This window comes from Megachile rotundata, chromosome 1 (assembly GCF_050947335.1).
Source record: "Megachile rotundata isolate GNS110a chromosome 1, iyMegRotu1, whole genome shotgun sequence".
NCBI classification, from domain to species: Eukaryota; Metazoa; Arthropoda; class Insecta; order Hymenoptera; family Megachilidae; genus Megachile; species Megachile rotundata.
Window position 1 is genome coordinate 6,969,967 of NC_134983.1, and position 26,927 is coordinate 6,996,893.

Consider the following 26,927-nt stretch of genomic DNA (forward strand, 5'->3'; position numbering starts at 1 on the left):
CGCTCTTACGGCTTACGTAAACGCGGGAAACTTTTCTTTGTATAAGTATGCCTGTGAAATTAACAAGTTCAATCATTCATCGTATTGATTTTCAATGTATCGTATTATTGTTATAGTAAGAACGAAGTAATGTATGATAATTTGTTATGCGTTTAGGTATCTTTGAGGTAAAATCTGATTGTGGACAATTTCATATGTGGGAGCTGGGTGTGGTTGGGAATTTTAATGATATTTTTATTTTGAAGGTTTTTGAGTGAATTCCTATAATTTTAAGGCTCAGGATTGTTATCGAATTTGATATTTTATTTTCAAGTTTTTGAACTTTTGTATTTTTATAGGAACGGATTTCTAAGAGTTGACAATTCTTAAATTTGAAGAATGTAAGTTTCTAAATTATCAAGGTTCTGTTTCTTGGCAGTCAAAGGTTTCTGAACTATAAAATTATACAATTGGCAAATTAATAATTTAGTAAATTATCAAATTACTAAGTTTAAAAATTGAGAATCAATTTTCCAATTTCTGGAGAATTAAATTTCCACGTTTCTCGATGCTTAAAGTTGTGAATTTCCAAATTACTAAATTATAAGTTGGTAAATTCCTAAATTCCTAAAATCCTAATTTAGCGAGTTATCTAATTCTCAAACTCCCAAATTTCTAAAATCCTGAATTCCCAAATTAGCAAACTACAGAATTCTGAAATCCACAACTTCCTAAATTCCAAATTTCGTACATCCCTAATTTTCCAAATCCCTAATTTCTCAAATCTCTAATTTCCTAAAGCGCAAATTTCACAGGTCTCCAATTTCTCAAATCCCCAATTTCGAAAATTTCCAATTTCCCAAGTCCTCAATTAACCAAATCCCCAATTTCTCAAATCCCCAATTTCCCAAATTTCCAATTTTCCTATTCCTTATTTTCTAAAACCCCAAATTCTCAAATCTCCAATTTCCCAAAATCCCCAATTTCTCAAATCCCCAATTTCCCAAGTCCCCAATTTCCCAAATCCCTAATTTCTCAAATTCCAAAATTCCCAAATTTCCAATTTTCATGTCCCTTATTTTCTAAAACCCCAAATTCTCAAATCTCCAATTTCCCAAAATCCCCAATTTCTCAAATCCCCAATTTCCCAAGTCCCCAATTTCCCAAATCCCTAATTTCTCAAATTCCAAAATTCCCAAATTTCCAATTTTCATGTCCCTTATTTTCTAAAACCCCAAATTCTCAAATCTCCAATTTCCCAAAATCCCCAATTTCTCAAGTCCCCAATTTCCAAAATCTCCAATTTTTCAAATCCTCAATTTCCCAAATCCCTAATTTCCCAAGTCCCCAATTTTCCAAGTCTCCAATTTCCCAAATTCCCAAAACCCTACTGTCCCAAATTTCCAAATTTCCAAATCCCCAAATCCCCAATTTCCTAATTCCCCTATTTCCCAAAACCCCAAATTCTCAAATCCCCAAATCCTCAAATCTTAATTTCCCAAAATCTCCAAATCCTCAAGTCCCCAAATCTCCACCAATTTTCAAATTCTCCAAATCTACACCACATAGAAAAAAATTGAGAATCAATAGATTTAATTTAAATCAACTAAAAACATTTCATCAATAGCATAAAAACATCATTTCGTCTTGCATCAATGAATTTTTAATTGACTCCCTTTGTTATCGCTCAGGAATTACAGTCGATAGTGGTATAATTTGGATGATAAGATACAATAATTAACATTAAGCTAAATATTTAACGAGAATATAATGACAGTTGATAACACGTGTTTCTGTGATGTTTTGATTTCACTTTGAGAGTGACGAAATTTCACTTTTACGAGGAAAAGCGTCGCGGATTGAACTTTCGTATTCACGCTATACATTTCTTAATCTGAATTTGTTTGTAAACGTAATAACTGTTTATTGCTTACAATTTATAAGGTGTAACGCAGATATTTTTTACGTGAGGATAAAATATATTCTTAATTTATTGATAGCATGTGAAGCTGTACGATACCGATGTCTGATGAAATCACAGAATGCTGTGAAGTCAGTGGCCAGCTCGAGAGTAAAAGCAAAAATACACATTTGATCTACACGGGCGGCTCGAATGATGAAAATTCAGTATCTTGAAATAATCAAGGTGTAATTTGAGCGCGCAATTTTATGCAGATGCATTTTTTCGTGGAAAAAAATTTATTGCATATTCTATGTTTTTCTTATATGTAGCTTGTTGTGCTTTTATGGTTCTGCATTCTTTTTTGTTACATGTAGTGACAGTTTCAAGTGTACAATATAGAGTTTTCATTTAAGAATATAAATTAGTAGTTTGAAAAGATATTAAACTATGAATATAATGTAGTGAAATGTAGTAGTAAAGGTAGTTTAGGAAGATAGTAAACTGGTGATATAAATTAGTAGTTTGAAAAGTTACTTTTTAGTACGAAGATAATCGAAAATGGTGAAATTGCGTACATGATATACATGATCTACTGCAACGTATAACTGATGTGGAATATATGTAGGGTTCGTGTAGTGTGTATGAAAGTTGTATATAAAATTTAAATGCTTTAATATCCAAACTTATACTTTATTATAAAATACTGAAAAGACCCTGCTTGATGTACGGAATCAGTGGCTGATTAATAAGTGTAAATAAAACAAATTGAAATTAGTTATTGAATAAATATATGTATAAAAAAGAAATTTCATTATACAGAGTAAATAAGAATCTTTTTGATAGCAGGGTAAGATATTGTAAAAAAAATTGTAACACTCATATGAAGCAATTGAGTAGATATTAAAATGAAATATTATATCAAAACAAAGAGTACGAAGTTTATTAAGATATGATATTGATTCATTCATGAATTATAGCACGTACTGAATGCAAAATGAAATCAATCCACACTGTCTTTTACAGAATTGTATATTGTTTATTTATACGAAGACACCGACAGAATTTAGTTATTAATTATTATTAAATTTTTTATATGCTACAGCGGGTTATATCTCATCTTTTTATTGAACTTGATGTCTGAAATTTTTAGTTAAAAATTAAACTTACGTTTTGTGTAATTACAAGCTCTTTAAATTTTCTTTTATATCATGTTGATATTTACCGATTAACCTTATACGTTCAGTATTTATTAACAATATATTTATTGTTAGTTTCCAGATAAAATTCGACGTAAAGGAAGGAGAAAAAGACGAAGAACAAATATTATGACTTTTATCAAATCATCTTATCGATACTTAAATATTACCATACGCCATTATCTGCCCCTGCACGTTCCATAATATTGACAAAAGGCAATACTAAAATATTTATATAAATATTTATTAATGCTGAAATATATATTGATCGTCTGAGATCCTTTTTACCATACAAATTTAAAATATTTGTATTATAAAAATATAATAAATGTAATATATAATGTGCACATTCCTCGATACAGGGAAATTCAATATCTAATATCTAATAACAGATCTAAATTTAATATTTAATATCCAATATTAAAATATATGTATATTGATCGTCTGAGATCTCCTTTGCCATACAAATTTAAAATATTTGTATTATAAAAATATAATAAATGTAATATATAATGTGCACATTCCTCGATACAGGAAAACTCAATATCTAATATCTAATAACAGATCTTTTAATATTTAATATCCAATATTAAAATATATTTATATTGATCGTCTGAGATCTCCTTTGCCATACAAATTTAAAATATTTGTATTATAAAAATATAATAAATATAATATTTATCCACACAGAAAAGTTTAATAGCTAATGTCTAATAACAGATCTAAATTCAATATTTAATATCCTATTTAAGTGAATTAACCTATAAATATTTTGTAATAATTCTTATCGCTTGTCTCATATTTTATCTTTCCGTCAGCCTGCGAATAAGCAATTAATAATAAAACGAGTAGCTTCAGAAAAATTGGTAAAATGATTACACGTATGATCATGTTAGAAAGAGAATGTCTTATATGCAGAATGCTGCGAAGAAAATTGTAAGTTTCACCATGAACGTTGCGACAGAAGAAAATTACACCCCGTGTTAGATTTTTTTAAGTGTCACTAGTTTGGTGATCAATAACGACAATTATATAACCAAGTAAAAGTGAACATTGATGTTACTTAATTCTTGCAACTATCTTGTTCAAACAGGAATTTCAATTTTTTCAATATAAAAAATTACTTTTCACTTTTTCTTTAGTCCTTGTTTTTTAAATAAAACTTTAAAAGAAGGACGTCGCATGATTTGCATTAATGAGATTAAGGAAATTAACGCATTAATTTGAATAAATTATCAGACTCAGCTTACTTTTGTCAAGATTGTAGATTTTTTATCAAGCAATAATTGTGAAAATTGTAATTCAACACAAAGTGCAACATTAAAATTATACAATATATTCGTATATGTATATGAAGGAATTTCAATTTAGATAACTATGTTTTTTCGTAAAATAAGGCATTATTCTGCTTTACTGATGACCTCAAATTGTTTTAGAGGCACGATAAATTGATAAAAATGAATTTGTAATGAGCTGGAAACTTTGTATTCGAAAATTTAAAAAGTTACATGGTCCTCAGAATACCTAACCATCTAATGGTGAAGGAACTAATAAGATTTTTAGGGCGAAACTTCAGAAAATCGCAAATAATCTCTTTTTTGCAAAAGAAGATATCTGTGAGAATGGTTTCTGGCGACTGGAAAAAATTTTTTGCCATTCTTATATCATTCCCTATATCATCCACGAGATACAGTAGAAGTGTGTGAACTGTTCTGAACACATAATTCGCATCTTCGGATCTACCGAATATATTGCCAATAGCATAAAATCAATACTAATAAATACATAACAATTATATTATAATCAGAAAAATCAACATTAATTGAATTTTTACAAAACTACAGGAATTGTCTTCCTTTATTTTATAATCAATTAATAGCTTCATAAAAATAACTAATTTTATTGAAATTGATTCTGAATTTAATTTACACATATATTCTTGAAGGTTTAATTACAGAATAAATATTGAACAATTTTGTCTTTTAAACAAAATTATTGGAACGATCCGTGCTATGCACAGGGAATTAATCAGTAAACCTTGACCGAAAAAAGTCAAAAAAGTCAAATGGACCACTCTTAATGACGTAATTAGAATTTAAATTAGAGTTTTGACTTGTTTAAAAACAAGTGGCGCCATCTGCCCGGCGAACAGCGTGAACTACACTCGGCGGGATCACGGTTTTCGTTAGTTCGCGTATTCTACCGCCAGATGACGCTACATGCACCGTTCACATAGGAATAGTCTTCCTAAATTAATTAAAAACTTTGCAAAATAATTAATTTTATTGGACTTGATTCTGAATTTGATTTTAACACGTGTTCTTGAATTGAGGTTTGATTAAAGAATGAACAGTGAACGATTTTGATTTTAAAATAAAATCTTGCCACGGAGGAATAAGCACCGAAAAAACTGATCCTCATAGACTTCAATGTAAAAATTGAATTTGCTCGCGCTTGGAATTTTCGTTATTGGAAATATTGCAAAACACCCACCGTTAGATATTTAACACATACATTGTAAAAACACTATTTCCGGATAAATACAGAGTTTTATACATATATCTTCGTTCAAAAAATATTCTTCGACATATCAAGACCAACTTGAGCCGTCCAGGTTAAGGGGTGAAAAAATTTCACTCTGGGCTCAAATACACTCCTGGAAATTAACGGTCAATTTTGAACTTTGACCTCATGCGCGGTAGCAAACCGTTACAAATAGTGCAATTTTTTTTTTTTACTAAAATACACTTCAGATCCAAAACGGTCTTATATGTGTTGTCCTTATTAAATACAAAATATAAAATTCTATTACAGAACATGAACAGACAGAGTATGAAAAGATATAAAACTACAGAGTATTGCATATACAAATAGTGCAATTTATAGACTAAAAAATTGGCGTCCATATAGCGGCGAAACGGGTGAAGTAAATCTAAAAAATGAGGGTCCGAACACACATATAAGGAAAATAAAAAAATGAATATTTCGGCACTCTGACGACGTAGTATGGTTCCTGAGGCATTTAGAAACAAATTTCCATTAGGGTTTGATGCGTTTTGATGCCTAAAAAAGCCAGAAAATCAATTTTTGTCGAATTCGGTCCAAAACGGTACAGGTGGCGCCATCTAGCGGCGAGCGGCGGAATTACGAAATACTAAAATTTCGATTTTCTCCGAAATTAGGCAATTTTACGTATTTCTGAGAGTCAGAAAGTGTTCTGCGACCTCCCTAGAGCCTATATACTTTCACAAGAACCTCCTAAAAGCGCTAGAAAAGAAAATAGAAAAATAGTCCAAAACATGGACTAAAAAATTGGCGTCCATCTAGCGGTGAAAGTTGCAACTACAAAAATATGAAAATGCGATTTTCTCGAAAATGAGCAAACTTTGAGTACTTCTGAGACTCAGAAAGTGTTATGTGATCGCATTAGAAGCAAAATAATGCAATAAAAGCTTCCTAAAGGCTTTAATAAAGAAAATAAAAAAAATTTCATTTTATGGAGAAAATTTGTGGCGCCATCTAGCGGCGAAACTGCGAACTAAACTGAAAAACCGTATGTCCGAATAAGCAGTAAAGGGGTCAAATATAAATTGATTTTCTGTGCTTAATAGGCAAAAAAATGAATAACTTCTTCAACAAAAATTGCTTTAAAATGTATAAAGCAGCATACTACATCGTCGAAGCTGCGAAATATTACTTTTTATATTTTTCCTTAACGCGTAAACGGGCATATGTTTTTTCAGTTTAGTTCGCAGTTTCGCCGCTAGATGGCGCCACAAATTTTCTCCATAAAATGACATTTTCTTTATTTTCTTTATTAAAGCCTTTAGGTAGCTTTTATTGCATTATTTTGCTTCTAATGCGATCACATAACACTTTCTGAGTCTGAGAAGTACTCAAAGTTTGCTCATTTTCTAGAAAATCGCATTTTTATATTTTTGTAGTTCCAACTTTCACCGCTAGATGGACGCCAATTTTTTAGTCCATGTTTTGGATTATTTTTCTATTTTCTTTTCTAGCGCTTTTAGGAGGTTCTTGTGACAGTATATAGGTTCTAGGGAGGTCACAGAACACTTTCTGACCCTCAGAAATACGTAAAATTGCCTAATTTCGGAGAAAATCGAAATTTTATTATTTCGTAGTTCCGCCGCTCGCCGCTAGATGACGCCACTTGTACCGTTTTGGACCGAATTCAACAAAAATTGATTTTCTGGCTTTATTAGGCATCAAAACGCATCAAACCCTAATGGAAATTTGTTTCTAAATGCCTCAGGAACCATACTACGTCGTCAAAGTGCCGAAATATTGCACTTTGCATGCGCAGTAGAATTGACATAGACAGCTTATGTACGTATCGGAATGCTGACACAAAATAATTAATTACTCATTACCCGAACATTATTTATGAACTTTTATAATCGAACCATGTAAATAATGCATTGCTGACCATTCTTCAATCATAAAAGTGCACAAAATATATCCACGAAACGTGTAATGAATTATTCAAAATGACGTCGTGTATACCGTTTGTCACCGTGGCTGGCCTTAGGTTATTAGTTAATAACTAATAAATTTCATTAAAAATCGAACAAATATGATACGAGAAAGTAGCTGAGGGATCACTGAACATTCTTTAATCATAAAAGTTCATAGACTGTGCTCAGAAAGTGAGTAATTAACGATTTTGCATACTCATTATCGTGTATATTCCTCCTGCGTGTCGCCCGCGCATGCCACGAAGAAATAATCACCGAAAAACCATATCCTCGTAGGCTTTAATGCAAACTTGAATTTGCTCGCGCTTATGTACTTGACTTTTAAACTTTTTGTCCACGTTTTTCTCTTGCACCACTCAACCAATTTATAAATCCCGTCATTACGATCCCCCGAAATTGCCCCAAATTTTAGAAAATAAAAAATAAAAAATAAAAAACAAAATATTGAGAATTTGGACCAGGAGAACATGCATTTTCATAACGTCATTTCAAGAATTCCCGAAGCAAAATTTTTGAAATTCCACCGACCAATTTTGAAAATTTGTATCAGGAGAACGTAAGTTGTAAGTAGGTATCCTATGTGCCATTTCTTGGAATTTTGCTGACGTCATTTCCAAGAATTCTCATGTTCTCTTGATACAAATTCTCAAAACTCTCTTTCGGATATGTAAATTTGTAGTCTGTTGGGTCGGTTAGATAACAATAAATACACAATGATTGTTGATAATTTTTCTTTATTTTCACCACTTTTCATACAGTGCCTAACTGAATTAAACTTATTGTTTAATCATTTAATTATTAACTTGTGGAACGCCTGTGCTGTGCACGGGGAATTAATCATTTAATCTTGACCTCCTGCGCAGTCCTAAACCGTAAAAGATAGACATGCACAGTAAATTTTTTACAAAGAGGTTTAACTCAGAAAAGTCTAATGGACCACTCTTAATGATGACGTAATTAGTTTTTAAATTGGAGCAATTTTTATTGTTCGAAAATTTGTTGCCCAGGATCCGCGGTTATCTCATGAAAACCTTGACACCCTGCGCAGTCCTAAACCGTAAGAGATAGATATGCGTAGTAAATTTTTACAGAATAATCAAAGAAAAAGCAGCTGTAGCACTCTCAATGATAGCGTAATTAGTTTTTATATGTGTATCCCTTAAAAAGTGTCCCTTAGTAACGATTTTACTGTACTATAATTGTAAAAGTACACATATAATATGTTTCTGCCTTGTTTTCGAGCATGCGTACAACGTGTCAACGAAACTCACGGATATGTTTCTGCGTTATAATATGATGATGATTGAAAACGATCAAACTACGATTGCTTTACACATTGATCATTTGTTCAAATTTGCAAACAGAACTTTTCTTGACCGACGGCTCTGATAACAGTACTCTTCTTTACCGATGAATCTGATGGTCATCACAGGACCTCAAAATGCTCAGCCATCTAGCTGTGAAAAGATGAAACTAATGAAATCATATTTGAAATTCGATACATTATAAGATATTGATATTTTGGACTTATTACACAGTAGAATGACCACTTCGGAAAATGTAGCAAAACTTCGGAAAACCGTCTTGGTCCGATTCTAACAAAATTTTACAAATAAACTTCTTTTCGCAATAAGAAACATTTGTGAATCGGTTTTTGGCGACTTGAATATGTTACCATCTGCTTATCATTTCTCACTTCTGAAACTCGAATGCTCTATAAAATATTGTACTTATGAAATAAAATATAAATTTGCAAATTATATTTTATTAGTTATCAATGTTATGCTTGTTGATTAGATATAACGCCTACCATTTCGTGGATATACTGATAGAGACCCGTTCTTTTGGCAACCATTTTTCTCATGAAAACCAGATTTGCTCTCGAGTACATTTCTATTTTGTTCCGGTTTGTGTATGGTTATGAAAATGTATAGGGTTATCTCACTCGTGGTTAAAAATCTGTCTAGGTTGTCGACCTGCATGAATCTCCTTTCACGTGCAGCAAAGTATACCTGGCGAGCAGAAAGTTTAAGAACTTATAATCCTTATTGATCGCTATATATTTCACTCATTAATTGAAACATTTATTTATATTGCTGAAAAAATATAATAGATACACTAACTTCTGTTGGTCTCGAATTTCTACTGTGGATAATGACGAAGAGATCTCATGATAACTAGCTACCGAATGAATTACTCCTTCACGAACCGCTCACTAACAACCCGCTTTCTAATATATTTCTGTACACAATCAGATGCATTACAAAACATCTTGTGTTGAATGTCGAAACATTTAATTATTCTTAAATTGCTAGGTTTTCCAAAGTTCTCGAATTATTCAATTTCAAAATTTCCAAAGATCCAAATTTGAAAATTCGCCAACCAAGAATGAACGGCTGATAAAACTTTTTCTTTTGCATTACTATTTTTATCAAGGAAATCTGCCGCTTACTCAGTTGATCAATTGTAAAATAATCGATCACGATTTTTTATTTTTTGTTTATTCCCACCGTGTATTTAACCACGAAGCAGAAGCAAACTGTAGAATGGCATCTGCCTCGTGGTGAAGAATCTCCCTAGCCTATCGAGTTGTGTGGATTGAGGTTACTTTTTCGTAGAATGAAGTAGAAATCGAAGCCATAACGGTTCAGTAATTGGACATATCCGTTTATCTAGGAACTTTTCGCAACAGTGATATATATATGTTGTATGTATACAGAAAGAAAACTATTTATGTGATCCGTTTATGAATCTGCTGGTAGTACGGACCACGAAGAAATAGTGACTGATTTTGTATTAACCGCATGGTGTATAGTTTAAAATTGTATATATCACTCAAGTATGATATTTCTTGCACAGTATATCAAGAAGCCGTTTATTTTGAATACAATGTAAATGAACATTTTAGGGTAACATGCTTGCCGACAAGTGTAAGTCGTTATAATATCGTTATATCTGTTATAATTTTACGGGGAAAAAATTCATTTTAGGTTACTAAACTGCACAAAATCAATGTACGTGTTGCTTTTAATTCAAATTAAATGCATGGACATTAATATAGTTTGCTTACTACATAAATTTCTTGTATAACCCAGAAACGAATATGAGTTACCGACGTTTTTTCGAATAATAAAAATTCGGTGTCCTTTATAGTATAACTTACTTCCACTGATGCGAATAATATTTCATTCTTTTGATCTATTTTATTATACAATAGATTAAAAATGATTTGCAGTGCATATGTGTTTTTAAAATAATTGTATCTTTACTTTATAGAAATCTACCACAATATGGCAGAACAACAACAATCACCACCTGACTTTAAACGTATGTCCTTAGATAAGATTATTGAAGCGATGACTTCAGATTTGGAAAGTTCTAATGGTCATTATGTTCACTTTGGTATAAATCCGCAACAAACTACAACCCATAATTGGGGAGATTATTCTTCAAGTCAAACAAGACATTATATTACTAGCCAGACTCCACATTCTAATCCATCCACGATGCAACCAATGACTCCAATGAATAGTCCTTTATATGTGCACGACATGTCAAATTATGAGTCTACGGCTGATTCAATTTACTTTCCATCACAAGCAGTAAATCATTTAGGTATAAATGAAAATAATGACTTAATTGGTACAATAGATGTTGGTGGAGGTAATTATATTAATGTAATTTATGGAAATGCTTCACAAATCATGGCAGAACAATGTCAGCTTTCAAACATAACATCCTATAGAAATCAAAATATCATTGGTCAAGAATATGGTCTTTTTAACGATCGACATATTACAGTACCATCTGAAATGCCAACTCAAAATTTTAATGGAAAACAATTGATTGATAATTTAGTTGGTAATTGGGTACCAAATCAGTCTGGTACATATAGTCCTTTCGGTAGTTCTCCAAATGTAACTCCAGTACCACAGTTGAATGTAGACGTCAGAGAACCTGAAGGATTACCTAGAAATTCAATAGAATCTCAATATAAGAAACCTCGTGTGGTAGCAGAAGTAAAACCTATGCGTCCATCTTATTCTGATGTTTTGACAAAATCTGCACCAACACCTCCATCTCCTTTAACAGTTCAATCTATAAAACCAAAAACAGAATCCATAAATAAAAAAATTTCTAATAAAAATTCAAAGAACAAATCTAAGTCTGCTGCATTAAAGAGGCAAAATTCATCTGGTAGTGATGATCACAATTCTCCAAAAATGCAAATACCACGAAAAGTTTTAGAGAAGAATAACTCAAATCTACCAAGACGCTGGGTATCGTTAGACAATCTTGGCTCTCCAACTGAATCTCATGAAATAAACACTTTTGATAGATCTACTCAATTTGAGAAGAAAAAAGTTTCTAAAACGCCAAAAAAGGCAGAGAAGGGAGAAACACTTAATAATTCAAAAATTCAAAATAATAATCCTAAATCTACAGGAAATATTCTCAAACGACCTATACAAATAAATAATAATTTGAATACAACCAATACTTCCAGTCAAACTGTTTCACCTGAAAAAATAGAGAAAAATCAACAAACTGTTAATAAAATAAATAAAGAAGAGAAAAAAGTTACCAAGGAAAAGAATTCAAAACGTTTTCAAACTGAAAAGGCACAGCAAATTAAGAAAGCACAACGAAATCGTAGAAGAGAGAATAGGGAATCTCCAGTTAAAGATTTATGTAAAAATTTAAATAAATATGCCAATCGCTGGATTAAAATCGGTTTAAAAATATTTCATTGGCTACTGCACTTGGTATCTGATGTAGTTAGTATGAGTGCCAATCTGATGATTCAACTGTAAGTAAAATTTAATATAAAAAATATTACTATTCACATTTTACAATACCAAACAATATTTAACAAATATAATGGGTACCCATTCAGTATATCATTAGACACCTAAAGTAAAATTTTATTTGAACCTGAACTGAATTTTGAACTGTTAGTATTTAAAATATGCTGTACACTGAAAAGTATAAAGTAGCAAAATAGTAGTATGTATAATAATACAGTAGTAAATAGTAGTATAAGTAGTATAGTAATATAGTATAGCAGTGGAATAATGAAATAATTAAACGGCAAAGCAAGATTGCATCAGAACTCAACATACATAACTCTGATCTCGAGCAAAAAAATATTAAAGTGAAACAATTAATAATAAAATATTAATACTTTATACATATCAAATAATTTTTCAAGTAAATTAAATAATGTGTATTATATGTTTTAGTGGTAAATGTGGATGGTATCATACAATATTATATTTAAAATATTCATGGGTATACATGGCTGTAGCATTTTCTAAAATACGTATTTTAAATGCTGTTGGTAAACAATTAGATGATTGGTTTGGAAATAGTAAATTTGCATTTTGGCGTAAAATAAAAGCTAAAAGTGAAGAGAAAGAAGAAAATAGTAATTGGATACGAGGTGGTCTCGAGAGTAATATTGCATTACCTAGTACTGGTGAAGAAGCTATGAAAAGATTATTAGCTTGCAAAGGAAAAGATCCATATAGTATACTTGGTGTAACACCAACATGTTCGGATGATGATATTAAAAAGTATTACAAGAGACAAGCTTTCTTAGTGCATCCTGACAAAAATAATCAACCTGGTGCTGAAGAGGCATTCAAGATACTCGTACACGCATTTGATATAATTGGTGAACCGGTATTATATACGTTTTATATTTATTCTTATAAATTTAAAAAAAAAAGTATGTCTTTTTACACTATGATAATTATGGTTGCATTGCACTTTAAATATTTTAGGAACGAAGACAAGCATTTGATCAAACTAGACAAGTTGAAGCAGCTTGGGGTGAATTAAGCGATTTGCTCTCTCAACTTCATAGAAAGATGGAACAAGCGGCAAATACGATAAGATGTACAAATTGTGGTCTAAGGCACAAGAGAATTCCTACACAACGCCCTTGTTACGCAGCACGATTTTGTGCTCAATGTAAAATACGCCATAGCGCAAGAGAAGTAAGTACTAAAATGGCGTGTAAACCAAATATTTCTCGACTGTACTTTTAATTAGATTGGTCAAATTGATAGGGAGATATCTGGGCAGAATCTCGTTTAATGGGTTTTCTTTGGCATTATTATGCCTGTATGGAGGGTGCAGTGTATGATGTTACTGATTGGGCAGCTTGTCAAGCTGGTAATTTGAAACATCTGAGAGCAAATACGCATAGTGTCCAATATAGAATTGTCTTAGGTCAGCGGCCACCGTCGCAAACAAACGTCAATAATAATAAAAAACGTCAACAAATAGACCCAAATACAAGGTACCATTATTTGGAATAATTATAATTAAATTTATAGTATATTCATATAATTATAAAGTTTGCTAACAAATATACAATACTTCAAATTGTTTTTTATTTTGAACAGCGAAGCAGATTTTGAAGACTTTTTAAATAATTTGTACAATCATAGCAAGACCGGAACCTCAAGCACATCAGCAGATCAAAATTCTTTTAGAGGGGACTGCAAGCGCCGTAAAACTAAACGTAAGAAGTAAAAATTATGGCAAGTTACTTCCTAATTCTTTAGTATCTTTCGTATATAATTATACAATAATATACATACTTCTCTAATGACTTCTTATATTTTTTCTTCAATATGAGTATAGATAACATTCAGTGACTTTAGCACAATATTAAAAATACTGAATAGAGCAAACTTGGAAAAATATATGTATGTAATTTTTGCCTCCAAAAACAATGATTTTACTTTTCTGCAACAGAAGTAGTTGCAAAACTTTTAGAAGTGTATATATTTATTCGAAACTGATGAAGAGTAATGTTTATTTAATAAATATAAACTGAATGTTCATTTAAAATTAAGACAGTTGTGTAAAAAGTAATCATTTTAATCATTGATTTATGTAGGACAACAACGTGTACTTTTTTTAATGATTATAATTAATAAAGTATACCTCTTCAGTGTATTTTAAAATGCAAAGATTTATAATTAATATAAAGTTGAAGATATAACAAACATACCAGCAGTGTTAAAGTATATTGTAAATTACAGTTTTAAAAGCAAGACAAGAAAAATTCTTAAATTAAATAAGATGAGAATCTTAAATATAAATTATTTCCACAAAATTAAGAACACAAAAATTCTTGATGAATCAAATTATTAGAGAGGAAACTTTCAAAAGCAGTTTAATACCACTCAAGACAAATTAACTTTCAGTAAAATTAATTAATTCTAAACATAATACTCAAATAGAAGTGTTAGAATAGTATTTTAACATAATATGCAAAATGAAGCTGCAGTAAGTAGTTTTAAGGATTTGTTTCTTAATTTAGAAAAATCGAAAAGCAATGAAAAAAGTTCAGAGTCATTTTATCCGAAAATTCCTCTAATAACGTGTCAACTTCTCATAGATTACTGTATATCAGCTAATGTTATCTATAAACTGTAATCATCATGCAATATAAGTGGAAATTACTTTTAATTATAAGTTGTATTAATTTTTATAATATCTTCTCAATTTGTTCATTTTTTCAATAAAAATTGAAATGTTAGTTCTTGTATATAGATAATATGTACAAGTATAATCAATATAAGAAACATTGATTAAAATTGTTTAAATATGTTTATTATTTTTAGAAGGTAAAAAGATATTAGAGAAAAATTGTATACAAATGACGATTGCGATGATAAAAAAGAATCTTCTTGAAATTCTTGTTCAAAAATATTAAGCTCACTATTTTTCCTTCAAATAAAGTATATTTTCTATCAAATTTTTGTAATACAGGTCAAATTATTTCAAAGGAATGCTGTAATATGTTCTTGTGACTATTTAATCTGAAAATATTTTCTTATACCTAAGTCGATTATTTAATTAGAAACAGCTTAATAGTCAAACTGGATCAACATTACAATATAACAGATACTCAACATATAATTAAGTCATCATTTGTAACTGTACAAATTCAAACTGAATTATTTTATTAGATGAAGTTAAAACAGATTGTTCTAGAGTGCTTCTCAGATGAACGGAACGTCCGCGCATTTACTGACCTTGAGACGTTCACTAATTGCCTAAAACAGACATGATCAAGTGGTGGCTCGTAAGCTACAGTATGCTGCTATCCTTTCTTCTTCTGTTGAGTAATAAGAGAATAATCCTGATCATATCTACTATTTGTTCATCCTCCGCTCTTTATTCATGAAGAGTAGCTTGCTAATATGCAACTCAGCCTCCAAAATTGGAAGGGAATTTTAATTTATAGGTGATAGGGTTTCATGATTTACTTGATAAGAGTAATAAATTCAGTATACACTACATCATTCGCCATGTCCTTATTAAAGTTGCACACTCTATAATAACACAGCGGGCTATTTCGTACATAGTATGCTTTCGATCTTACTTCTACTTCTCATCCAGAAACATCTGGACTTCATCCTGAAATAATCGAAGATATTCGCACTCTCGGAGGAATTCTATCTTGGTTTGAGATCTTTTGCGTCTTTATGTGGAACGTCCATATTTCTGCATTTTCTATAATACATCTCATCGGTAGGAGAAGTTGAACTTACTTCTCAAATTATAGAACTTTGTAACAGCTACCGGATGTTAGAATATTTTAGTATGATAAGTATGCTTTAGTATGTTTAACAAAGTGGCAGAGCACTACAAAGAACAATATAACATGTTTTACATGTTATTTAGCAGAACAAACTTTTTCAGTTACTTTATACATGTTCATCCTTTTCTTCAGGATCTTCTAATTTATCTAATGATTCCAAACTTTTAGCTGTTTTTATAAATGTATAATTTACTGGAAATATTTTTATATCCATAAATGAAATTTTTTTATTTCCTTTTACATATTACAATTGTTATAGAAATTATGAGACTTATTAACATAGTATGTCTCCAACATTACCACACTGAGCAGTGTGTGCTTCCATAAACAAATCATTTAATTGAATTAAATTATATTAATGAAAATATTTGCAGATTAGATGGTCACAATAATATTTTATACTATATGGATACTGTAGAAATCATTTGTTTGAAATCATTTAACTTTTTCTTCAGGTATTTCATTCTAAGTAATAAAATTATTTAATGTTTTTATTTAATTGCTCTATTTAATGTATTAACATAATAACAGTATCTCTTGTGATCTCTGAACATTTGTAATTGGTAGTATGAAAACTAGATGATTGGCGTACATGAAACAAGACTGATTTTTTCTCTCTGTATTCATAAATTATATACTAGATAGAACTTTTTGAAATAATTCTTTTTATGTTTAAAATATTCTTTGACATTTCAAATTAAAAAAGAATGAAAAAAATTTTATTTTTTAGATTCAATGCAAATATTACAATTACTAATTAAATTGAAAACTGAAAGTAATTGTGATGTAAAAATTTCATTCTGCATTATACAAAGTAAATTATAAATGATAGTAGAATAATTTATAGAATAATATTAAGATATCTATAGATATGTATCAATGTATATTATTTTAAAAGTTTATTTATGTTTTACTTGTAAAATAATAATGTTGTGCAATTCTTTGTATGTGCAGATGAAATTATATATGTGTATCATACAAGTTTTAGGATGAAGATACATATTACACATAAAACTTACAAATTTTAGTATAAATATAGTAAAATATTTTTAACCAATATCTTGCTATCTGTTACATGAAAAATTAATAAGATTGTCTTTGTGCTTAAACTCATAATAAAACGCTTTTATGTAATTTGTAGTTATTTTTATCTATTCCTGTTAAAAATTTTCTTTTGTATGTGCACTGAATTATTTATAAATCAATTTTAAATTAATTTATATGCAAAAATGTTGTTATTTTTACATTATATAATTACAAAAAATTTGCAAACCAGAATTGACATTTGTAATTATTTGCAGCATCTTTAATGTTTTTATTTTTATAAAAATAACATAATATTGTAAAAATGAATCATTTTATCTTCCATCTTCAATGCTTTATGATGGACAATAAACTTCATGAATTTTGAAGATGTTCATTTTACAAGATATCTTGAAATATAAGCTTGCATATCATGTATGCACTTATTGAAATTATAATTATAGCTAATTCAATATATCATAATTTAGTTATTCATGTAATATTAATTCAGATAAAAAAACAATAAATCTTTTAAAGTCAACCTTATTCATATATTTTCGTATATTTTGTTATGAAAACTAAAATTGAACATATACACTGTAAAATATTTGTACATGTAATCATCTTTAATATAACAATGTAACTTTATCATAAAAATATGGAAAAAAGATGTCAGTAATATGTTACAAGGCACAAATATTAAATTAGATTGAGTTTCAGTCAAACACTCCTTCTAAAAATACAAGTGCATCAACATTATCAATTGCTCTTTCTACATCTCTCTTTTGTATTGTCTTTTTTTTCATTTGTGCAGTATACTTATATGATTCTTTAGTAAGGGAATCAATAAAAAGTTCCTGTAATAAGAAACAAAGTCAGGAACATGAAATATTTATGACAAAAATAAGAAGTTAGGCTTTATATTTACTATATTGAATTGTGTTACATTTTGTATTCAATCTTATACATAATAACACTATTCAATTTGCATTTTCATATTCGTAAAATCCATTTTTTAATATCACTATAACTGACAAATATAATATTAAAAACAATATAATGTTTTCCATTCACAAATCAATAAAATAATTATTAATTACCGTAGATTTTGTAATTAAGAAAACTGCTTCTTGGTTAATCATGTTTACTTCGGGATCCATTTTTATAATTGTTTTTATTCTACCTAGTGGTAACTTCACTAACTTTTCTTTTTGTTCTTCATCGGCTCGGATATTTTCGACTTCTTCTTGAGAATCTTGAGAATTTTCTCCACCAATACTGTTATTACTTTCGTTCAATTTTTTTTCACTTGCACTTCCTTCGCTTTCAAAATTTGCCATATTTGTATCCGTTTATATCTCATTCCACAGGAGCATACATGAGAATACCAAAAAATTCCCGCAGTTCTAACGAAGTACAAAATCTTTCCACGTGCTGCTTTTGCTTTCGTGACTATATACGTAACGAGGAAAAATCATTGCGCTTTTTTGTAATCTATCTTGAACTCATGATTTATGGTCTATCTCGAACGGAGCACTATGAAGTTCAATGTTTATTATTTAATAATTGTTTACAGTAAATTTAATTGTACGTTTACTTAAAGTACAAATTATAATATTTAACCGGAATTTGATTATATTCTACAAACATAAATTTATCTAAGAGAAAACGGATCCTCAGAACTTGCTGTCAATGATTGCAAATTACAACTATTGTTAAAATCAACCAACATGGAAAATTATACCAAGGAATATAATTTTTTCGTATATATAAAGGAATATAATGTTACAGTTTCAACGTTATGAGATTTAACAGTTTGTTTTATTTATTTGAAACATATAATCTAACTAATTATATTGCTTAATGATAAAATGAGTAATCAATTACAAACTTCAACTAGTTTGCAGAAAACTGCAGTGTCTAATTCTCAAAAGAAAAATTCCAACTTCAGTGTTAAAAGAAAATGTTATGAATTATTTTTTAGTTGTTTTAAAAACGTTCATAAAAGAGAATTCAATGAAGATATAAATCATCATTTTAATAAATATGATTATATTGTAGAAAAACTAGTTGTTAAACGTGTACCATCTATCTTTCTTGAAATATCTGTAAGCGCATCAGAAACAAATGATGAAAATTTTATCAAGAATATTCAACCATCATTAGTAAAAATGAATACTGTGGATCCTAATAAATCAAAATCTCAGCCATTAATACATTCTTCTAAAGATTCAAATGACAATACAATACCTGCAAACGTTGTTAATAACTCTTTGAAAATTGATTCAAACATAATTATACCAAACAAAAGTAACAACAAACTTGCATCACCTATTAACCATGATACTAGTGTAATTGAACTAATGAATTCTTTGACAAGTTTACATCCTGATTTGAAAGAATGTGAAAGACCACCTAAAGATCCATGTCCTTTAATCACACCTATAAATGAAACTGAGTTATCTGGAAATACTGAGAAAATTCCATCAATTACAAGATTTTCAAGTAATAGCAATGCAAGTCAAAAGCAAGAAATGATGAAATCCAAAACTTATGTTTTAGAGCCTTTTTTATTACAAAAAGGTTTAGAGCTTTTCATACATTAGCTACCTTCAAGAAACTTAAAGTTAATTTTTATCCATTTCCAGAATTTGGAGATGTAAAATCTCCAGTTATGAAGTCAAAAAATAAACAGAGAATTTATTATTCAATACATGATACATATTTCAATGAATTTCAAGATAATTATACTTGTAATAAGAAAGAAACATTTGTTGTTCAACGTGATCAAGGTATGCTCTATAGCTTTAAAAATTTTGCAAGATTTTTAATAACACAAATCAAATGAACACAGACAACTCTACTGAGAAGTTCAAACAAATTCTAAATAAGTTGCAACAAAATCAACAAGTTTTGACAAATGAATCTAAAGTACTTGGTAAGAGTATTACAAACAATAATGTATTAGATACAACATTAAGATGGAAAATCATTGTGAAGCATTTTAAAACGAAGCAATCAAATATATATAATTCATCTCTGAAAACTAATAAGTATTTCAGTGTAAATTAATGTATTTAATTTTGTGTATGCACAACTGATTTATAACCATTTTTATAATAAATTTAAATTATTGATTTATTTTCATAAACAGTTATAAACGTTCATCAAATCAAGATAGACTTTGGTTAAGATCGAATTGACTTTGGAGGCCTCATACGACGAAACTGTGAAACCAACAATCCTTGTTTCTTTTACATTGTATTGTATATTGTAGAGGAATGACAGGGGCAGCACACATGTTAGGGTTGGGATAAAATGCGATTACATTGTTCACAAATTTTGGAACAAAGAAGTATTTCTTTATGCTTTCTTTTTAAATATTCTTTGTATAGTTGTACAAGATACAACAGAATCCAATTTTATAGTTTGAATTCGAAAACTTTATGCATATACAGTTTTGTATATTTACATACTTTTGGTTTTAATAAACATAATCTATTTTTTATAAACGTTTCTTAAAGCTGGTATATGTTTTTAATAAGACTTGTCTACGTTGCTATATACGTAGTTTTCATTGCAGCTAGTTTAAAGTTCAATGGTCTGTTCATATTGTATATTGATAAGGTATAAATGTCTTTATTTCACCTGGAATGAAATAGAAAGAGGTAGACAGAGAAATTCAATTGATGAATGCGTCATACTGAAGCGCTTGATGTGTGGAGGTGCAGAAATTGGTGGAGAAAACGTTACGCTTATTAATCAAGAGAAATACGTTTAACAAGGGAACATTAAATTCATTTTTGTTCACCTTGTATGTAGCCAATATAGTGAAAAGAGTATTGTAGTGGACAATGTTATATGAGTAGTGGGATCCCTACTGAAGTTAGCTGAGTTTGTTGAGTATGATCTTTCGTTGAGTATTAAAAGTTGATAAGAGCAAAATAACACATTATAGAATGCTTGGAAATTCGTATACACAATTACAATTCTTTAAACGTTTTATTGTCTAAATAATACATACTGAAAGAATAAAACTTTTACGTTCAACTAAGCATCGATCATCATACGTTATTTAATTATTTAGTAATTACCTAAGTATAATTTTGTTACATTATATTCGGTATTATTGTGTAATCAAATTTATTGAACATGAAAAATATAAATAATATTGAATTCTAAATTTTGCGTTATATACAACATTTTTAAGAAAATTATGTACGGTGTGTTTATTATATGCGTGCATATAAATTTCGTAAAAAGCATGACTTTAATACGTCATGAATATTCAGTTTCCTTAACAATGAATTAACTCTCAAACTACTTTTATATATCTTTTATGTATACATCAAATTTTTGTTATTATTTAATCTATTATTATATATAGAAGAAAAATATTTGTTTTCATGGCGAATTTTTAGTTGAATTTTGTTATCAGTTTCCACTTATTGATTAAATTAATCGATGAAAATTTTATTCACTGTATAGAAATCATTTCTTTCTAGGAGTTAATGTCTATACGAATTTAATTTAACTATCGGATTTCACGACATAATAAATAAATACTCTGTCGAAACCAAATTTATCATCAGTACTGTATTGTGCTGTATCCATCTGTCTATGAATAAGGATCAACAGCAGTTAGCAGCTGGTAGCCGCAATAATGTCTGTAGTGGATAAAATTAAGCACTATCAGCGAAATATTGAAAAATGTGATGACAATGAGGATAGAGTATGTATTGCTGCACTAATTTTCGTCTTCTACGAACATATAATGATGAATACAGCTTCGGTATTTTATTAATGTCGTTGGGGTATAACCTAACGACGACGTCTAAACAAAGTTACGATCATGCCTAAATTAAATCAGTTATTGTTAAAAATTGATCATATATATCACAAAATAAATATATACATATATATATATTTCAAATAAAAATAAATTTTTGCAATATTTATTCCAATGTATTTTCATTTTGCTTTAATCCTTATATGAAACCAACCCTTTGGAGAAATTATTGTCTTATCTAATTATATTTTTACTAACCTCAGTACCAATATACTTATGTAAAAATGTTGGATGATAAAAAATATTTGTTTTTGCACAGCGAAGACTAATTCGTAATAGGCGTCATTATTAATTGATTTTATTTTTTCCAATTTCTTAATCCTTTGTTTGTGATTGTTTTGTTTTATGAAGTAAAAAATTGATTTTAACATATCTTTTCTTAAATACATTGCAGATACTACATTGCATTTCAAAGTTATCTAATTTGCCAGTGACGGTGCAACATTTACAAGAAACTGGTGTAGGACGTACAGTAAATGCTTTAAGAAAGTACGAAGGTGGAATCGGAGATGCTGCTAAGGCGCTTGTTGCAAAATGGAAAACAATGGTTGCTAATGAAGAAAGCAGCGAAGGTGAAGATGAAGATGAAGCATGTGTCCCTGATGTACCTGAAAGTTACAATGATAATCGAGAATCTCCCAAATCTGAAGAAAGTGCAGTGAGGTAAATTAAATTTTATTCTTCTTACAATCTATATATTGTATTCTTAAATTATGTTTGTTTTTAAAATTTTATGTAGCTGTATTGTATTGTATGTAATTTTAGACTTCATATATTAATTTAATAATTTATAATATATATTGAATTTGTTTCAAATATCTTTTCAGACACAAAAGTGAAGGTAGTGGAAAATATATGCATAGGCATAAGACAGAAAAAGCTGAAGTATCACATACATCACACAATAGTAAACATTCTTCTAAGCATGAATCAAAAGTAAAATCTGTGGAATCACAATCGAAAAGTAATTGTGATACCAAAATTTTAGATAATGATTTAGAAAAACAGAAGAAGTATGATAAACATAAACATATTCATAAACATGAATCAAGAAGTGATAAAAGATCTTCAAAAGATAATAAAAGTGCCTCTAAAAATGATGATACGCATGTTTCTAAATCACACAGTCATAACAAATCTGATAACTTAGAAAAATATTCCAATAGGTCTTCCTGTAACAGTAGTTTATCTAAAAACAGTGAAGAAAATCATAAAAAACGTAAAAATGATGATTCAAATACTTCAAGGAAAGAAAGTAAACGAAGAAAAAATTCAGAAAGTGAGAACGAAGAAAGCAAATTTGATATATCTTCTAATTCTGAGAAGCATAATGTTAATTCTGCACTAGGCATAATTAAAATAAAAGAAGAACCCAAGGATAAAGAAGTATTAAACAAGCATGAAATTAAGCCTGAAATTAAGCATGAAAAGAAAGACTCGCAGGAGAAAGTAAAAGGAAGTTCTAGTAAACACAGAACTGATTCCTCTAGCAGCAAGTTAAAAGAAAGTGGAGACAAATATAAATATAAAAGCGAAACACACACATCATCTAGTAAAGATGAAACTAAAAAAGTTGATAGTCATTATTCTAATAAAGATTCTTCAGAATCGAAGTATAGTAACAGTTCCTCTCATGACAAACATTGTGATAAAAATAAAGATAGAAGCAAGAAAAAGGAACACAAAGAAGGAAAAAGTAAACATGACAGTAAAAGTAGTAAAGAATCAAAGCATTCTAAACAGGGATCAAAGGAACCAAAGGAATTAGTGAAAATAAAACAAGAGATGAATGGTGATGAAGGAATAGATTGCCACTCTGGTTAGTTTAAAAATATTACTTTCACCGTAACTAAAAAAGACGGTTAAACGTTTATTTTTTTAAAATTATAATTGCGGAATAAATTTTGTTTATCGCTATATTAATTTCTCTAATTCGTTTCGTGTTATATAAATTGTTTATATTTGAAATACATATAAAAAAAATTTTTTTTACAATTTCTAATAAATGGTAACACTTTGAATTTATATTCACCAGTATATTATTTTATGCACAGGAGCTAGTTTTGCAGAAGCGCTTGGCATGTGCACAATGGCTCAACTATCTAAAAAACGTAGTAATAATTCCCCAAGTTCAAGTTCAGCAAAAATAATCAAACCAGAACAGTCAGTCACAAATAACAAAAAAACAACAAAAACTGAACCAGCAACCGAAACTTTACAAGTAATCAATATCAAATAGTTTTAATTTATGAGAATTGCATATATAGTTACATTATTACCAATCTGCAAATTTTGAATAAATTTTATATATTATAAGTATTGACTAATTTTTTTTTTTTATAGCCACCATCTCTTCTATCATCATCTGTAAAATTAGAACCTTTGAATGTAGATTTAGCATCTACACTACCTGAAATTAGTCCCAATTACAAACCACTGCCATATGTCAACCCTATTCATCGTAAAGAAGAAGATAAAGCTCTTACAGATGTGATGTATGTTAAAAACCAAAGGTATGTTTATAACATTAAGTAATTATATGAGAACATAACGGATATATTTCATTAATTCTAAAGTATTTATTAATACATAATAATAGTTGGGCTCCCGTCGCCGCAGATTTATTTGATGTCTTGAAATTGTAATACCACAAAAAAATAAGGATAAAAGTATATTATAAAAGTATAATGTAATGTGTACATTATATTTTACTATAAGTTTATTTAATGATAATTGTGGTAAAGTTATATTTGTCATTTAAAAATCATGAATCAATTTATTAATATGTGTGCCCTGTATATGTGTATTACACGAATATCATGTCGCATTATCCGCACTTTAATGAAACTGCATTAAGTTTTGCAGACTTTGAGAATATAGTAAATAAAAGAATTTTTACTTTTAGGACAAAAGTATATTCGGGAAATAAGTCTGGTTACACCACTGTACCAACTCTGTTTGAGTTGTGCACAAGAATATTAATGGACAATATCGATGGTAATTTTTATAGTATTAATATGTCTAATACATATAGGTAATATATATTTTAGAAATAATCTTAACTTGCAAAGGGATAATATTCCATATTGTTTCTCATTAGATGTTTGTTTTTCACATTCATACAGAGTAACATATTGTTAAAGATTATATCATATTTTTTAGAAATAATTACTTTAAATAATTTATTTATTTTCTACGCGCAGCACTTGAATTTACGGGTGGTGTACCTTTTGATATACTAAAACCAATTTTGGAACGTGCAACATCAGATCAATTATTTATGTTGGAACACTACAATCCTTATTTAATTGAAGATACAGACGTATTGTGGCAATTTCATTGTAATCGTGAATTTAGAAACAAACAAAGAGAAGAAATGGAAACATGGCGTGAAATGTACATGGTATATATTTTTTGAAGAGACATTTATTTATGTTGTGCATTATTCTGTAATATCTATATAATAATTGTATAATTTACATTGATTTTTATTACAAAATAGCGTTGCCTAGATGAACGAGAAGCAAAGTTGAAAGCACTTACAGCTAATATAAAGCAATCAATAGACAAATCTGTTCCAGTAAGGTCTACCAAACTAGCATATGTAGATAACGTTGTCAAACCTCCAAGAAACATTCTTAAAAAGCAGGCCAAGTATGGCACTGCGAATTGTGTACCTAGTACTGCATCTACTTTAAAGAAAAAATTAATTAGTGGCGGAGGAAATCCCGCGGATGCAACAAACATTGCTGTTCCACCACCACCTATGTCTCGTGCTAAGTCATGTGAGTATTTTGTATGCAGGATAGAAAATAAGTTAAATTTTTTAAAAATATATATATACTTTCGAATATTTAAAAGTATTTATGATTAGAATGTGTATTTATTTTATTAGCATCTGGTGTTGTAAAGAAAACTAAAGCACCATTGATGGCGAAAGCGTTGCAATTAATAAAAGGACGTTATAAACGGTAGTTCATATAACGGTGAGTCATATATCATTTTACAATTTATATTATATATAATATAAATAAATATTTTATAACAGTTTATACTTCAGATTTTTTTAATATACTGATGTAATAATGTATTCTAAACAGAAATATGTTTGTTTGGAGTTCACATGCTGCTTCAGATGTTTAAAGATGCTAAATAGATCAAAATAACTGCTTAGTGCTTTCATATCTACTGTAAACATAATCAGTTTTATCAATTGTACAGTAGAAGAGCACAAGTATTTGAGTTTTGAACAATATATATAGAAATCGGAAAATTTTTTTACAAGGTGAAAAGAATTGTACCAAACTTCGGACAAAATTAATTATCGTAAAGTCGGTAATTAATGTGTCATTAAGGACACCTATATATACTAGTAATTGAAGTTTACATATATACAATTCCAGATCAAAATATTTCACACAGTCATTGAATTTATTTTTATTTGCTGTGTGTTTCATTTTACAACTGACATGATTATACTGCTTGATAATGACCATCCGTATATTGTATAACGTAGAAATACTACGTACCTAATTAATGTATCCCATTTGTTGCTGTGATTCATTGATTTCCTTTAGATTACATTGTAAATAATTTTTGTGAGAAAAACTAGGGCGGTATATAAACAGAACAAATAAATACATATACTAGAAACTGAATAAAATTATAAAAATTGCTAATATTAAGAATGTAATACACTCTTTACATTCTTTGAGAGTCACGATTAAAAATATAATTAAAAATATTTCGAATGATTGGCGTCATAGATCCGTGTAAAGTTATTTATAAACAGTTAATGAAATATCCTGTGTATTGAAAGATACTTACATTATCATAAAAAAATTAATTAGAATTA

General features: G+C 29.1%; 4 protein-coding genes across 13 annotated transcripts; 3 read left to right on the forward strand and 1 right to left on the reverse strand.

Annotated features, from left to right (window-relative positions):
• Nucleotides 1–8,291: 8,291 nt before the first annotated feature.
• Nucleotides 8,292–18,563, reverse strand: PolE4 (DNA polymerase epsilon subunit 4). Of its 4 annotated transcripts, XR_001095038.2 has the most exons (5): nucleotides 18,324–18,563; nucleotides 9,385–9,586; nucleotides 9,109–9,272; nucleotides 8,846–9,031; nucleotides 8,292–8,624 (listed from the first exon to the last, which is right to left on the reverse strand). XR_001095038.2 is itself a non-coding variant. In XM_003700682.3 (2 exons), exons 1-2 carry the CDS (start codon nucleotides 18,561–18,563, stop codon nucleotides 17,940–17,942), a joined length of 381 nt encoding a protein of 126 aa, XP_003700730.1. In that variant the 3' UTR covers nucleotides 17,751–17,939. The 4 variants fall into 4 exon arrangements, 1 of the variants encoding a protein (XP_003700730.1); XR_001095037.2 differs by having other exon boundaries at nucleotides 8,292–9,031; XR_001095039.2 differs by having other exon boundaries at nucleotides 8,292–9,031; nucleotides 9,109–9,288.
• Nucleotides 10,143–17,334, forward strand: LOC100883723 (uncharacterized). 5 transcript variants are annotated; one of them, XM_076537238.1, is made up of 7 exons: nucleotides 10,146–10,588; nucleotides 10,851–12,384; nucleotides 12,818–13,259; nucleotides 13,361–13,576; nucleotides 13,649–13,881; nucleotides 13,988–14,106; nucleotides 16,931–17,334. In XM_076537238.1, the coding sequence occupies exons 2-7, from the start codon at nucleotides 10,865–10,867 to the stop codon at nucleotides 17,023–17,025; spliced, it is 2,625 nt and encodes an 874-aa protein (XP_076393353.1). In that variant the 5' UTR covers nucleotides 10,146–10,588; nucleotides 10,851–10,864; the 3' UTR covers nucleotides 17,026–17,334. The 5 variants fall into 5 exon arrangements, with proteins under 5 accessions (XP_012134759.1, XP_076393353.1, XP_076393346.1 ...); XM_076537231.1 differs by having other exon boundaries at nucleotides 10,148–10,504; XM_012279368.2 differs by lacking the exon at nucleotides 16,931–17,334 and adding an exon at nucleotides 14,229–15,706 and having other exon boundaries at nucleotides 10,149–10,504.
• A 531-nt stretch (nucleotides 18,564–19,094) lies between the features above and the next one.
• Nucleotides 19,095–20,071, forward strand: LOC105661788 (uncharacterized). Its single transcript, XM_012279375.2, has 2 exons — nucleotides 19,095–19,806; nucleotides 19,872–20,071. Exons 1-2 carry the CDS (start codon nucleotides 19,095–19,097, stop codon nucleotides 20,069–20,071), a joined length of 912 nt encoding a protein of 303 aa, XP_012134765.2.
• Nucleotides 20,072–20,303: 232 nt separating this feature from the next.
• On the forward strand, nucleotides 20,304–26,426 carry EloA (transcription elongation factor elongin A). 3 transcript variants are annotated; one of them, XM_076537271.1, is made up of 11 exons: nucleotides 20,304–21,309; nucleotides 21,729–21,955; nucleotides 22,467–22,735; nucleotides 22,900–23,891; nucleotides 24,127–24,293; nucleotides 24,416–24,585; nucleotides 24,978–25,069; nucleotides 25,276–25,475; nucleotides 25,575–25,857; nucleotides 25,968–26,058; nucleotides 26,133–26,426. In XM_076537271.1, exons 2-10 carry the CDS (start codon nucleotides 21,887–21,889, stop codon nucleotides 26,045–26,047), a joined length of 2,322 nt encoding a protein of 773 aa, XP_076393386.1. In that variant the 5' UTR covers nucleotides 20,304–21,309; nucleotides 21,729–21,886; the 3' UTR covers nucleotides 26,048–26,058; nucleotides 26,133–26,426. The 3 variants fall into 3 exon arrangements, with proteins under 3 accessions (XP_076393386.1, XP_012134766.1, XP_003700655.1); XM_012279376.2 differs by having other exon boundaries at nucleotides 26,173–26,426; XM_003700607.3 differs by having other exon boundaries at nucleotides 20,304–21,126; nucleotides 26,173–26,426.
• Nucleotides 26,427–26,927: the final 501 nt, after the last annotated feature.

Coding starts and splice junctions, on each gene's coding strand:
- LOC100883723 (XM_076537238.1), top strand. CDS start 10,865: ATGGCAGAACAACAACAATCACCACCTGACTTTAAACGTATGTCCTTA. Junction 12,385..12,817: donor GCCAATCTGATGATTCAACT/GTAAGTAAAATT, acceptor TATATGTTTTAG/TGGTAAATGTGGATGGTATC. Junction 13,882..13,987: donor CAAATAGACCCAAATACAAG/GTACCATTATTT, acceptor TATTTTGAACAG/CGAAGCAGATTTTGAAGACT.
- PolE4 (XM_003700682.3), bottom strand. CDS start 18,563: ATGGCAAATTTTGAAAGCGAAGGAAGTGCAAGTGAAAAAAAATTGAAC. Junction 18,081..18,323: donor TCTTAATTACAAAATCTACG/GTAATTAATAAT, acceptor TTCTTATTACAG/GAACTTTTTATTGATTCCCT.
- LOC105661788 (XM_012279375.2), top strand. CDS start 19,095: ATGAGTAATCAATTACAAACTTCAACTAGTTTGCAGAAAACTGCAGTG. Junction 19,807..19,871: donor GCCTTTTTTATTACAAAAAG/GTTTAGAGCTTT, acceptor ATCCATTTCCAG/AATTTGGAGATGTAAAATCT.
- EloA (XM_076537271.1), top strand. CDS start 21,887: ATGTCTGTAGTGGATAAAATTAAGCACTATCAGCGAAATATTGAAAAA. Junction 22,736..22,899: donor TCTGAAGAAAGTGCAGTGAG/GTAAATTAAATT, acceptor ATATCTTTTCAG/ACACAAAAGTGAAGGTAGTG. Junction 23,892..24,126: donor AGGAATAGATTGCCACTCTG/GTTAGTTTAAAA, acceptor TTTTATGCACAG/GAGCTAGTTTTGCAGAAGCG.